This window comes from Rattus norvegicus, chromosome 17, assembly GCF_021556685.1.
Source record: "Rattus norvegicus strain SHRSP/BbbUtx chromosome 17, alternate assembly SHRSP_T2T, whole genome shotgun sequence".
Lineage (NCBI taxonomy): Eukaryota > Metazoa > Chordata > Mammalia > Rodentia > Muridae > Rattus > Rattus norvegicus.
The window spans coordinates 17,372,181-17,386,007 of NC_141550.1; the positions used below are offsets into that span (position 1 = coordinate 17,372,181).

At 47.3% G+C, this 13,827-nt stretch overlaps 1 protein-coding gene and 1 long non-coding RNA gene across 4 annotated transcripts in view; one reads left to right on the forward strand and one right to left on the reverse strand.

Annotated features, from left to right (window-relative positions):
- Nucleotides 1-1,831: 1,831 nt before the first annotated feature.
- Rnf144b (ring finger protein 144B) overlaps nt 1,832-13,827 on the reverse strand; it is a 150,007-nt gene continuing 138,011 nt past the window's right edge. For all 3 annotated transcript variants that reach the window (XM_087591245.1, NM_001108881.3, NM_001443855.1), the window contains 4 exon segments: nt 12,835-13,033; nt 10,785-10,929; nt 6,928-7,017; nt 1,832-5,555 (listed from right to left, as the gene is read on the reverse strand). In XM_087591245.1, coding sequence (XP_087447371.1) covers nt 5,415-5,555; nt 6,928-7,017; nt 10,785-10,929; nt 12,835-13,033 — 575 coding nt within the window. In that variant the 3' untranslated portion in view covers nt 1,832-5,414.
- On the forward strand, nt 5,458-9,569 carry LOC148000042 (uncharacterized). The gene is made up of 2 exons (XR_015641183.1): nt 5,458-5,588; nt 6,848-9,569. It is a non-coding gene; the product is annotated as an uncharacterized LOC148000042 (long non-coding RNA).

Genomic DNA, 13,827 nt, shown 5'->3' on the forward strand with positions numbered 1-13,827 from the left:
AACCAACCAGACCTCTCTTAAGATAATGGTGGGAAAGTTGGACAGAAGTGGAAGGAGAAACACAGAATTTCACCATGACAGGCCTGCAGCCATACTGTTAAGAGACTAATCAGAAATACGAGCTCATCCCAGCGCTGCCTTTCAGTGAGAGGTCAGTGAGAGAGATTGTCCAGGCAACCAGAGTGCAGCTATGGGTGTGCTTTGGGAGGTTAGGAAGAGTATCTGGTGGGTCGGTTTGATGAAACTCACCTATGCACCATCCACACAAGAGAGCCACCACCATGCCCAAAACCATCCATTGAGTGAAGGCGATTTTCATGGCATTTGGTAGGAAAACCCATAAAATGCTATGTTTTAATTCGTGAGTTTGGGGGTAAGACATTTCTTTACAGTATGCTGTGTTTGAATTTAAGTCAGTCCAACATCCACTCAGGGTGAATGTGAAACGTGACTGCTCGCAGACCCCAGTGAGCACAGCTTATCAACTCTGGCTGTTGTCAGCTCAAAAGTGACAAGCTGCTAAGCACAGAAAGTGTGAGGACTAGTTCTTGCTTCTCCTGATTCATGGCTGTGTGTCTCCTCTTAGACTCAGAGATTGGGCAGTCAGGTATGGAGAGGACACTGGAATAGTTTCAGGATTGATAGCCATTCAGTGTCTGAGCCTTAGGTTGATAAGAACACTAACTAGCCCATGGCTTTTCTAAGAAATGGAAAGTGGATCATCTCATGGGAAGGGTCTCAAAGTTCTTTTGTTTATGTAAAAATATTTTTTAAAAAGTTGCAATTCCTTCAAGTTATAATCATTGTAAGAAACACCCTTTCTTTCTCATAATCTAGAGTTGGACCTAAAGATAAAATGGATTTACGATCTAACAAGTAAAAATAACTGAACTGCAGAAAAACCTAATTATAATTCTTTCGTGGATTCACTGGGTGCATAATTTACACTGCAACAAGTTTGCTGGTTAGGGCATGGATTAGGCTTGGTGCCGCCGTTTGAAACAGTTCATTCAGCGTTTCTTCGGGAACGCAAATAGAAGCTCGGCAAAAGCAAGCATGCTGTGGAAACTCAATAATGCTGGCGTTCTGGGAGGTGATTCAGAAAATTAAGAAACTATAACCCCAAGTGTTTCACCTGGTCTCTCTGCTCTCCCCACCACCACCCACCGCCCACCAACTGAATTACAAAGTGAACTTTAAATAGTCAATTGATTGCAAATGTCAGGGTATCACTGTAAGGGGAATATAATAACATTTAGCAAAGAGACAACATCAGTAGGAGAAAGTGAGTCTTCAGACCTGCAGAGACACAAGACCTAGCTGTTACCCAAGTTCTGGCACTCAACCTTAGGGGGGTCCTGTCTTGAATACTAATCACATGGAAATGATCGGCCGCTAGTGCTCTCCTGTAATTCATGTCTTTGAAATCCACGACAGGGAAACACAGCCTTCTAAGAGATTTTACGAAGGTGAGAACTGATCTTAGCATTCAGTCTGAGCCTCATGTTTCCTGGATTCTACTTTGATGCAAAGCTGTGGTTTGCGGTGTGGTTGTTTAGGACGGCCAAAAATATGTTCTTGCTGGTCACTTCTCTGGGTGACGGTCAACCAACCCCCATGTGTTGCTGACCTGGACTACTCCACACAGAAGGATGAAGTCTGCACTGAGTATTGTGCTTCTCTTGTTTCTTCAGGAAGCGCAGTACCAAGGATCACTTCCTATAGGTAAGTTCTGGTTGTTTCTGTAAGTCCTGAGCCTGGGATTTCAGAATGATTTAGTTGGTTCTTAGAGAATAAAACTTGAACGTTGCACAGAACAAAGGTTGACACGTTTGGTTTTCTGCTCACATTTATTGGGGCTAAAGAGACTAAAACAGTTAATTTTCTTCCCAAAGAATTGGGAAACGAAAACATATAATACAACAGTAATTTAAGTAAGCACATGACCAAAACTTCCTGGATCACGAACCAACAGGAGATGTGAATAGCCTGTAGATATCAATTCCAACAGCTTTACAAAATGTCATTCATCTAAGGCATTTCTGTGGTTCTCACGGCCACATGTTCACATACATAAAGGCCTCTATTCATGGACAGAGAGATACGTTCTTTAGGAGCAGTGGGTGCAGGAGGCGAAAGCAGTTACACGCTTAGTTACTGAGTAATTTTAAAGAGGAAATTTGGCGTTCCAAGAAACAGTTTTGTACATCCAAAAAAAAAAATCAATGATAATTTTCCACTTGGATTATTTTGTGATGCAGACTACAAGAAAATCCATGCTGGATTATTTGCTTTCCAAAGGCCACTTTCAAAGTACAGATTTCGAGTCCAGAACAAATACCCACAGCGAGAACAAACAGAACGGCTAAGACTCTAACATTTGCCTCCATGTGGCTTTCCTCCTCCCTCGATTCTCTGACATTTTCTGAGAGGGGGAACCCCAGAGGCGGCAGGCTCTGGGTGCTGTACCATGGCCACCAGTGAGATCTCTGGAGGGTGGGTCGTTACACCTAGATGTGAACCTGATGGGCTTCTAAATCTACTTCATTCCAATGGACTGCAAAAGTTTTGTCCCGGCCAAACGCTTGTTATGGAAATCTTCCTGAGGCAGGAGGAGGAAGCTGAGGGGCAGAGGAAGTAAAGCCTTCAGCCTAATTACCCAAAGGGAGAACACCAGCCCTTCCTCCTCACAGTTACCACCGGGGCTTCTTTGTAAACAAAATCAGTTGGGCTGGCATTGTGCCAAGCCCCCGGGGCGAGCCAGAGATACAGACGCTTGGGTTCCATCTACCAAAGTCTCCGACACATTTTGAGGAAAAAGACACCATTATTCAGGCACTTTGCAACATTAAAAAAAAAAATCCAGTTATGTAAAATCAGTTGGACAAACAACCCCCCCTCCCCAGGCGAAAAATAAAATCAAGACGAATGCTTTTATAAAAATCTCTGAGAAGGCGATTTCCCTCAGTTTTGTCAGGTTAATCGCCCAAGCGCACTCCTCCAAACCCTCCGCCGGCTCTTAGTTTTGGAGGTGACAGCATTTCAGGTTCTATGAAATCGGCCCTACTTAGAGCCAGGCAAACCTGGAGAATTTTCTGATGGTGGTGCTTGCTGTCGCTGCAGACATCCGTGCAGAGAAATCCAATTTCCCTTGAGTTCCCGTAATCCCCTGAGCTGTGGCAAATGCCCCTCACCTCAAGGGAGGCAGGTGACTATGTGTGCAAGTCAGCCACTCAGACGTAACTTACATTCAGACTAATATGAAATACCCTTAGAGGGTTGGTTACTTTTTTGTTTGTTTTTGTTTTTCTGATGTACTTAAGACATTCACTGGAAGACGGAGCCACTTTATATGAAGACATTTTCTGATAAATGATTAAAAGGATTTGGGCTGGTTGCCATTCAGAAGTTTTCTAGAGTTCTATGTTTTATACAAACGGTGAATAAAAAAAAGTACACGGCCAGGGAATGTTCTGTACATACGTCAGATGCTAATATACACACGTGATCCCTTGAATACATACATCCCCACTTAGGATACATCCCATTGCAGAGGCCAGGCGTCAGTCTTTGATAACGGATCTCGGATAGCAGCAGTTTAACCATCTCGTCACCCAATTACCTCGGAAAACAGAATAGCCCCTGAATACTCTCCCCAGACGGCTTCCAGGAGAGGTCTCTGTTAACACAGAACACACCCAGTTCTTAGGAAGCACCAGACTGCTTTGCTAATGGCAACTGTATAATGCTAGACAGAAAAATATGTTTGTCTTCTCAAAACCTATTTGCTGACTCCTCGTGTAAGAGGCAGGATGTGTCACACTGAGGTGACGCAGATCAGCGACTGAAGACCCGTGAACTATTTCCATCCAACTTCTCGTTGTCATCTTATCTGTTCCCCCCCCCCTTTTTTTTGAAGATTTATTTATTTATCATATGTAAGTACACCGTAGCTGTCTTCAGACACATCAGAAGAGGGCATCAGATCCCATTACAGGTGGTTGTGAGCCACCATGTGGGTGCTGGGAATTGAACTCAGGACCTCTGGAAGGGCAGTCAGTGCTCTTAACCACTGAGCCATCCCTCCAGCCCCATCTTATCTGTTTCTTGAGGACACAGAAAGTACTCATAGCTTCTGGGAGAACGAGACTAAATTAGGCTGAGCAAAGAGCTGCTCTAAATTGTGTCTGAAGGTAGGTAACCTGATTTCACATTACAGGGGCAGAAAACTGCACTGAGGGGTTGTTTTAAAAGATTTTTTTTTTTGTGTCTACCCTCTTGCGTAAGTTAGGGACTTAGAACAAAAATTAGCACGTGTACTAAGCAAACAAAACAAAACAAAACAAAAAAAAACCCTCTTATGCTGATAGATGAATCATTTTAGTCACAGAAAGGGACAAGGTCTTTTAAAATAATCTGATTTTGTATCATCTGTTGGATATCTCCCACATGCCCAGTTGGAGTCGCACGGATTCTCCATGTGTGAATGAACTACAATGTGTACTGTTGGTGTACACTGTCTGGTGCAACTCCTGATCTGTCGGGAGTATGGCCACAGAGCCCAAGAAAAGACCCTGCCGTCTACAGCAGGGCCTTTGAAACTTTCCCACTCGCATCCCATATAGAACACTTTTATAGACCACAGCTGCTGCGGGCTGACTGTGAGTGGTGAGCCTTAGACCAGCATGTGCCAAACAACAGACACTGAGTGAGGCCATGCTGTCTTACAGGTTACCACCTTTTCCTGGGAAGGGACGACTCCCTCTGAACAGCAGTTTCCCCTGCCTGAAGATGAGATCACACAGGGAGAGAGAGCTATTATGTCTCTGCCAAGTCACCGTGGGAACGCTGAAGAAGTGCACACTCGGTAGCCGTCATAGGTACGCCAGCCAGTACGGCGACTCCTGAGATAAGCGGCTGGCTCCATTGCTCAGAGAACTTCTTATTATGCGGTGTCATCCTTCCCCTCCGACTCTGGGCTTCTGCCATGTGTCTCCTGGCAGTGGAACCGACGTAGACGTTAGCTCAGTTGGCAATGCTGCCTGGCACGGCGTGACCATTAATTACCACGATGAAGATACATCCATCCGGGCTCCTTGGTTCGGATGGGAGATGAACAGCCGGGTGGGATCCTTCGGACGGTAAGATGGTGATGTGTTAGTCTCCCCGGCTAAAGCGAAGTTCCCGACCTGCTCTACAGACCTAGTCTGGACTGCGGGGCTGCTTCTCGATACACAGGCACACTCACACCCGAGACGAGATGTGGCCCTTTCCAACACCCAGTGCTTTCAGGCAGGTTCAAAGTCTGGACAGAGGCACTTCCAAAGTTTGGCAAGGAGAAGGAGGCAAGGTCACTAAATGGGGCTTTTACCGATGTGCTGTCTCATACAACCCGGATGTCTGTGCAGGTGACTTTAGGTTGTGGACGGATCGTGCTTTTTTTTCTTGCCTCGACAGGACTTGCAGACACAACAGATTATGCAGGGAGAGGCCAGGAGCAGCAAGGGTGAAGTCACCAAGGCAATGACACCTAATCCCACAAGGATCCCCACGACCTGGAAATTGAAGAGAAAACCCTACATCAGTAGGTACGTCATCTGAGATGTGTATATGCCCCCAAGTGTAACAGCCTCCATGGTCTGGATGCGGTGCCCTCCCCCCACCCCTATCCCTATGTCGAAACCCTAATACTCAGTGTGATGGCACATGGAGAGGGGAGCCCTGGGTAATACTGTAGGACCTTGGTGACACTAGGGATCCTAAGAGTTTGGCTCCATTCTCAGCTTGGGAAGAGTACTGTCTGTGAGTGCAACTCCTCATGGCACACATCTGGATTTAGAGTCATGTAAGAGACACACATCTGGATGTGGGGGAAGGGGGCATTTCTAGGCAGGACTAACTGGGAAGGGAAGACATGTGATGATGTCCCATGGGCTGGGCATTGGATTGAACAACAAAAATTTAAAAAAAAAGAAAGCCAGACCAAAGCTAGTGTTCCCTCTCCCTGATTCCTTTTCTGCTGAGAAATGAAGCGTCCCAGGCTCAAGTTCCTACCACCATGAACTCTGCCATGCCCTCCTGGCCGTGATGGACTGTATCCCCTTAAACTGTGGGCCAAATTAGGCACTTTCCTTCTCTAAGTCCTGAGACCAGTAGCCAATTCAAGAACCCCTAGCAGAACCTGCCCACGCTGATATCTGGTCCTCAGACTTCCAGGAGCCAGAACTAGGAAGAAGCATCTCTTTTGGCTGTTTCAGTCACTCAGGCTTTGATAATCTGTTAGCTGAATGACTAGGATACTGTCTTGGGCATTTGAGCAACGTTCTCACTGGACACAAACTACAGAGGACTACATCGGGGGTGTGTGTGAGAGCAAACCAAAGGTTAACTCAAGCTGAACCATAAACTCTAAACCCTGAACTGTGGCTGTTGGCTTGTTCTCTATTGGGGCTTCCTCAACAGCCTCACAGGGGCATTATTAATGATCGTTAGGATGTGAGCATTGGTTTCTTCAAAGGGAGCACAGCCTTTGATAAACACAAAACACTATTAAAAAACAAACCACAATTCTCTTTGAACCTGCCACATAAACACACCATGTTATGTACAGAGCGATCTGAGGCCCTGCAGGAGCCCACAGCATTGGAGAACTCTGCTTTGATGGTTAATATGCTCTAACTGCTTGTAGGAAACTCCTCCCATGTTTTGCAAGAGCAAAGAACATGGGTATGTTCTTTGGCTGGTCACCCTAACGCTCTGCAATCTGGTGCCTCTGTCCCTCAACAATTGTGCTCTTGAATTGACTTCAGGCTGCTGCTCCATTGTTCTCTCTCTCTCCTTGTACCAGAACCTCCCGGAGGGCTTGGGAAAGCAAGGAAAGCCGTCCCAACTCCAACGCGCCTCATGTTCCCTTAAGGTGGAACGTACCTGTGTTCGGTTCCACATTACCGATGCTCTCGAGTGGCCCAGCTTATTCCTGCACGGTCCTTTGTCATAGTGCCTGAGGAATATGTCATTCTGAAAAACAGAGAGAGAGAGAGAAGTTTAAACACACAACGTGGAGTTGAGAGTTGAGTGTCAAGTGTGTGGCTCACCTGTCGCTATGAATGACTTCCTCTGGGAATCCTGACTGAGGCAACAGAATAAGGAAATGACCTGCACCTCCATCTCAGGCAGGTAAGGGACAGGGAGCTCTGGCAGAGGCGTGAAAGGGAATGGTAGAACCATAAACCAGGAGCAAACCTGGTGTGGCCAATACCAGCGAGTGACGGGTGAAAGTGAAGGGGAAGGCCAGTCACAGGATAGTCAGAGAACCAAATGAGGACGCAGGAACAGGCTCATGAATGGTGGGGAAAACTTCTGAGGAGAAAGAAGACCAGTGGTCTTGTCAAGAGAAATGACGTGGAGATGGACTTGTGGGTAAAGATCATCCATGCAACGCATCCTGAGGCAGATCATTACTTCTACCTGGTCTTTGAAGGAGAGACGGGGACATCGGTTTACATAAAATGGGGGGGTGAGGAGGGTATCACAGAACTGAATGAGCTGGTCTAGAAGAGAAGTGCGCTGAGGAGAAGTGTGTTTCAGAGAAGACACGGACAGGTGAGGAGTCTGGAAAGGACACTGATGAAGAGCCAGAGAGGTAAGGTCAGGAGGGATAGGAGAGATAGCAGCTGGCCAAGATGCCAAAGTCTTGGGAGACATCTTGGGAAGAATACAGTCAGGATATGGTTGCATGGTCACTTAAATGTCCTGTGCTAACTGGAGGAAGGCGGATGGATGTTGACAGCAAGAGGCGACTGGGTTCACTGGAAGCTTGGCTTGCGAAGAACAGGGAGAGAAGACCAGTCAGCTTGGGAAAAGACTGGCTCACCTCTAAATGACACAAACAGCAGACAGGATAGAATGGTAAAGGAGTAAAAGAGAGGCTCGGGTCACATGGAAGAGAGAAGAAAGCTGAAGGCGACAAGTCCCTGAGGCTCCGTCTCGGCCCCTGACACCGCATGAATGAACATGAAGCCAGGCGCAAACGCAATGCCCAGCGAGCCCAGTCTCTCTTTGGTGGCTGTCTCGGACGTGGCATTTACAAAATCCCCCTCTCTCTGTCCCAGGCTCTCAATCTTCCCACAAGCACATCAGTACCATGAGGCACAGAACAGTGCCCTGCAGAGAGACCTCTTGCGTGTGTGGAAGCATCGCCTGTCAACAAGAAGCTGATAGCCTATTAGCAGAAGGCAGGAAGTAGAAGCTGGGATTTCCAGTGAAGAGATAGGAACTCTGGGAGTTGGTCGGGCTCAGGAAGATTTGCCCTGGACTCTGAGGAGAGGTAACTAGCCATGTGGCAGACATAGCACAGAATAAATGGGTTCTGTAAGTTACCAGCTAGTTGGGAGAACAAGCCCAAGATTATCAATTCATATATATATATATATATATATATATATATATATATATATATATATATGCCTCAGGAACTGGGGCACACTGAGGTTACACTGCCCCATGGAAAAGCATCTTTTCCACAAGCCGATGCCCTCATCTAAACCAGAGAGAGAGAGTTCCCGAGACACCGTGACAGAAGAGTATACTTCAACATCTGAAGCCCGCATATTCAGACATTTAACATCTGTCCCATCTCACGTTGAGGGCCCACACAATGCAAGTGTCTGAACAGAGCGTCCTCAGCCACACCATTCCCCCAGACACACTTCAGCCAAAGGATGGTGATCTGGTGCACACATTTAGTCCCTCGTGTTCCTTCCTCCTGAAGAGAACTGTGTGAACTCAGTTGTCTCGTGGGTAGAAACCCATTTTATTTTACGATTTGGTGACAACAGGGAGAAAACCCAAGGATCTCTCTTTGACGTGTAAATCTTGTTAAACACCACGCAGATCTAAGGGAATATGTTGAGGCAAAGTAACTCGGAGTAGAAACCATTGGCGAGCTGTTTAATTCTTGCATCTATGACATCTGCCTTTAACTCTTCAATCTAATGCACTCCCTTAAAAAAAAAAAAAGACCAAGACGCTCTTCCACCCGATGCCAGCAGTTTACCTCACTTTCAACAGAAGGGCCAGGCGTCATTCCATTAATGACACCTTCATTTCTGGCTCTGTATAAGATACTATAGCACCATAAAAACCGCTAGCTGAATGAAATCCAACCGTAAGGCAAAACCAAGAGTTGACGAAAAGGCACCAGTGTGTTTCCTGGTTAGTTTTACCTCACGTGACACAAGCTGGAGTCATCAGAGGAGGAAGCCTCAATTGAGAAAAATGCCTCTATAGAATCTGGCTGTAGGTAAGCCTACGGGGCATTTTCCTAATTAGTGATTGGTCATGGGAGGGCCCAGCCCATTATGGTGCCACCGTTTGGGTGGCAGTCCTGCATTCTATATAAAAACAGGCTGAGTAAGCTATGAGGAGCAAGCCAGTAAGCAGCAGCCCTCCATGGCTTCTGCATCAGCTCCTGCCTCCAGATCCCTGTCCCGCTTGAATTCCTGCCCTGACTTCATCTGATGGTGAACTATGAGGTGGAAGAGTAAGCTGAATAAACCCTTCATTCCTCCCCAAGTGTCTATGGTGTTTCATCACAGCAATAGTAACCCTACCTAAGACAATATGGACACACACTATAGCTTCAGACAGGAGTATCCGTAAAGAGCTGGCACCACCTCAAACTTTAAAAGATTGAGACTGGAGGACACCCTTGTCACCCACCCTCCCACAGCCGAGATCACTGTTCACCTTGGTGTAGGACCAAATGAAAGTGCGGCAGAATTTGGGAAGACACACTCTTGGGTCAGGAGGGACACTAAGCAATAGACAGGTCCCAGGATCTAGTAAGTGGCAAGGCCATAGTGCTTCCGTGTCACAGCAACACACAGGACCCAGGGGGCAGGAGACACCACCCATCTGAACAGCCTTTCTGATGGCGATAGGCAGAACACCCCTGGGAGATGCATGGCTGAGTCTCCAGTGACTGTCTGCCGGTCTAACTGTGCGAAGGACTTTGATGTGGGGGAGGTTATCCTTTGTGATCCCAATGGCTCCCATCCCATTTCATGGTTCTTTATTGAGAGGAATGCTTCCTGGCTGTGGTCAGTGGGAATGAGAACCACGAGGGGGTCAGGAGCCGGGATGAGTCTACCGACACAAGCAACCCCATCTCTAGAAGATAGAGGAGCAAAGACATGGATTCCCACCTAGCGTCTCCAGACAGCGTTCCAGCCCAGTCAGGATCACAATCCAGTGAGATACATATCTATCTTCTAAGGTAGACATAGAAAATAACTCTGCGGTTTTAAGCCAGAAAGTCTGTGACCGTTTGTTACGACAACAATATAAAGTGACCACTCAGACGGCTTTTTACACGATAGAGATAATTTCCTCTAGGGCATAAAAACGTCCTGAAAACATTTCAGACATAAATACGCCTGAAAGCTAAAGTGGCCCATCTAAGGCAACACAAAGAGGTTTCACTCTGTCTGAAGTAGCTGTGCTGGGCTGGGCTCGCCCAGCGCGCACAACGATCGGGTCCAGTGCCCACGAAACGAATGAAAACAAAAAGGAGGAGGGAGTGGGGAGAGGTCAAAGAAAGGGAGGAAGAAAGACAGGGAGGTCAGGAAGGACAAAGTGGGCTTAGGGAATCTCACTAGGAAAAACAAATCCCTTTTGCAGGATGACGAGAGGCCCCAGGGCTGAAGGGAAGGACTGTGGGGCTCGCTCAGACAGTGGCGCAGACACAGCAAAGGTAATGGCAAGCCCCTCCGAGGAGAACTCACGTCCAGGTTCTGCAGGCAGTACCAACAAAACGTGTGCTTGCAGTTCTTACACATCATCTGGGCGCAGCCTTCGTTGCGCTCAATGTAGATGCGGCAAACCGGGCACTGCTTGATGGGGGAGTCCGCATCCGTCCCAAAGAGGGCCCTAGGACGAAACAGACGAGACGTGCTCAGTCAGCGTCACCTATGTGATGATGGCCAGGGCTGTTACATGACTAGTTAGTACGTTTCTCAGTTCGCCGTGTTTAATTCACTTCCAAAGAAAGGGGTGGGAATAAAAAACGGGAGGCGTGGATTATTCATTGTGCAGAACATCCGATAAGAAAGAATTTATTTATTTTGTCTCCTGATGAATTACGTAATTACACTTTCTACAGCTGGCTGGCTTTATCGCCTGGCCAAATTAATACTTCATCCCTAATCACGCAGTCTCTGAATGAGAAGTACTCGGAGGGAGTTAGACTGTGAGATCACAACTCAGTATCCTAACAGGATGCAGTCCAGGTAACGACCTGTTCCTTAAATAAAGATAAGGGCTGGGATTCAGTTAGAGACACTCAGAGGGACGCCAACGATGGTTGAAAAGACCTCCTCCGAGTCGATGAAGAGGCCTTCGTGTGACCACAGCAGAAAGGGACACAGAGCCAAGTGGTTCCAGTCAGGGTAGGAGGGAGTCAGAGTACCCACCTCACTACACGCCGATGACTGGGCATCAAAAGCACCATCCAGTGCACAGAAGCAGCACTGTTTGCAAAATGTGGACAAAGCTAGGTCGGGTGAGGTGCTAGGAATACCCTTACATAGCAGAGACTCCATTTCTACTTTACTATTCTCTGGGCTGGTGAGATGGCTCAGCAGGTAAAGGTGCTTGCTGCCAAGCCTGTGGACCTGAGTTCAATCCCTGGGACCCACGTGGACAAAGGAAAAAAACAAAACAAAACAGAACCAACAAAAAACTCTCATGAGTTGTCCTCTGAGCCCTACACATGAGTCATGGCACAGGTCTACACACGCACGAAGGCACGCATATGCCCAGTGTAAACGTAATAGAAAATTTAATGCCCCTTTCCCAGTAGGGACTCGGGCTCCTGAGAGGCTGTACATCTTACATGAGGCTTCCTGGAGCCAAGAACAGAACTTAAATCATCCTTTTCCTCTGAGTCCTTTAAACTTACTCACGGGGACTAAGTACTCTGGAAGGCCCTGCCTTAAATCTGACGGGGATGGCACATGGCAGGGCGTGCATCAGAGTTCTCTCTCTTCTGGGCTGGGTCTGGCTATCCGGGTGCAGCACCGTGGCCTGGCAGTGTGACTATTCCTGAAGACTAGTTCTGCGTGCTCTGAGGGCACCGGGTGAGTAAGCCAACTGGCTGGGAACACTGGTTGTTTTGTTCTTCCTCGTGCAGAACGGCCATAGCCTCAAGCAAAGCATGAGAGCCAAGACAAAGGCCTCTCGCTCTGCTCCTGGCTGCTGCCATAAACACCTTCTGTACAAAAGCGGCACCGGCCAGTTGAATTGCTTCTCAACCCATAACCAGATCTCAGCCCTGGTGCCAACTTCTTGTAGCAGAAAGCTTTAGGAGAGAATCTCTCTTCCTGTGTTTTCTAAGCATTTAAGAAGACGGTGTACATGCCTGTGCACTCTGTAGGATCAGCGTCCTCTAGGAGCAGGCTATTTCTATGGGGTAAGGACACAGCCGTCTCGTTTTGTAAGCAGGAAGAATGGTCTTACACACCAGTGTAGATAAACAGAGCTTCTTAGCAAATAGCTACACAGAAGTCATGGCGTTCTTGCTGAGAACTACAGAACTTGGTGCCTCTCTACCCACAGGGAAATGGGCTCAACATGATCTGAAGGTCCCCTTAGGATAAAGAGCTAGAATCCCTTTTAGACATCCTGTTCTGGTTGATGTCTATTGCCACCTTACTCCGTCTTCTCTCGGTATTTCTACAGTGACTGTCTAAAAGCCATCTAACTCCTTCTCACAGCAGCTTATGCCGAGTTTGAAAAGAACACTGGGAAAAACCCCAAAGACACCTCACCCCTTACCCATGCTCTGGCATCACCGACTGGCTGTCTCGGCAGGAGGACTCCTCGTGCCAAGCATCCTTGCAACATGAGCAGAATTTCAGGTGGCAAGAAGGGCACTCCACCGACACGGGCTGTCCGGGGTCTCCTGCTGTGATATGGCACACGGTCTGGCAGTCTGCGACAGGACACCATGTCCGGAGGGGGTCCATGTGGACCTCTGAAACATAAAGGAGGAAACCGTGATTGGCCTTCTCCAACCCAAACGTTAAAGTTTCTCCCCTCCATTTATCTGTTTTGTTTTTTAATAGACCAACAAGAGAGTGGCTATGTCCATGACTGACAGTCTTGATGATGGGTCCAAGCCTGCCATCCACCATCCAGAGCATAAAATTATCCCTGCCACATTCTCAAGGAAGGAGCCAAGAGAGCAGGTCACCACCGCCTTCATTAGTAGGGAAGGTATGGTAGCAATGAATATCCTAGTAAGAGCACCAGTGGAAGGGGAAGCCCTGGGTCCTGCTAAGACTGAACCCCCAGTGAACTAGACTGTTGGGGGGAGGGCGGCAATGGGGGGAGGGTTGGGAGGGGAACACCCATAAGGAAGGTGAGGGGGGAGGGGGATGTTTGCCCGGAAACCAAAGAATTATTATTAAGTATTAAATAAATAAAAAAAAAGTAAAAAAAAAAAGTAGGGAAGGTATGATCTTTAAGCAAAAACTACAACTTGCCCTTGAGTGCAAAACTCTCGAAATGGCAAAACTCTTATTTCTTCAGTGATAAACTAGGAGAAAGGCTGACTTGAAGAGGGTAAAAGCAAGAGAATAAAGGTATTCTACACGTGAGAATACGTGCGCTGGGCTCTCAGATATAGTTCATACCTCAGGGAATTTTAAAGCCAGGATTCAGAGAGCGTAGGATCAAACAGCATCCAGTGTGGCTTAGCTAGCAAGTCAGATTTAAGTGGTTTGCTGCCTTACCAGTGAACAAGATAGGGACTATATAAGAAGGGCT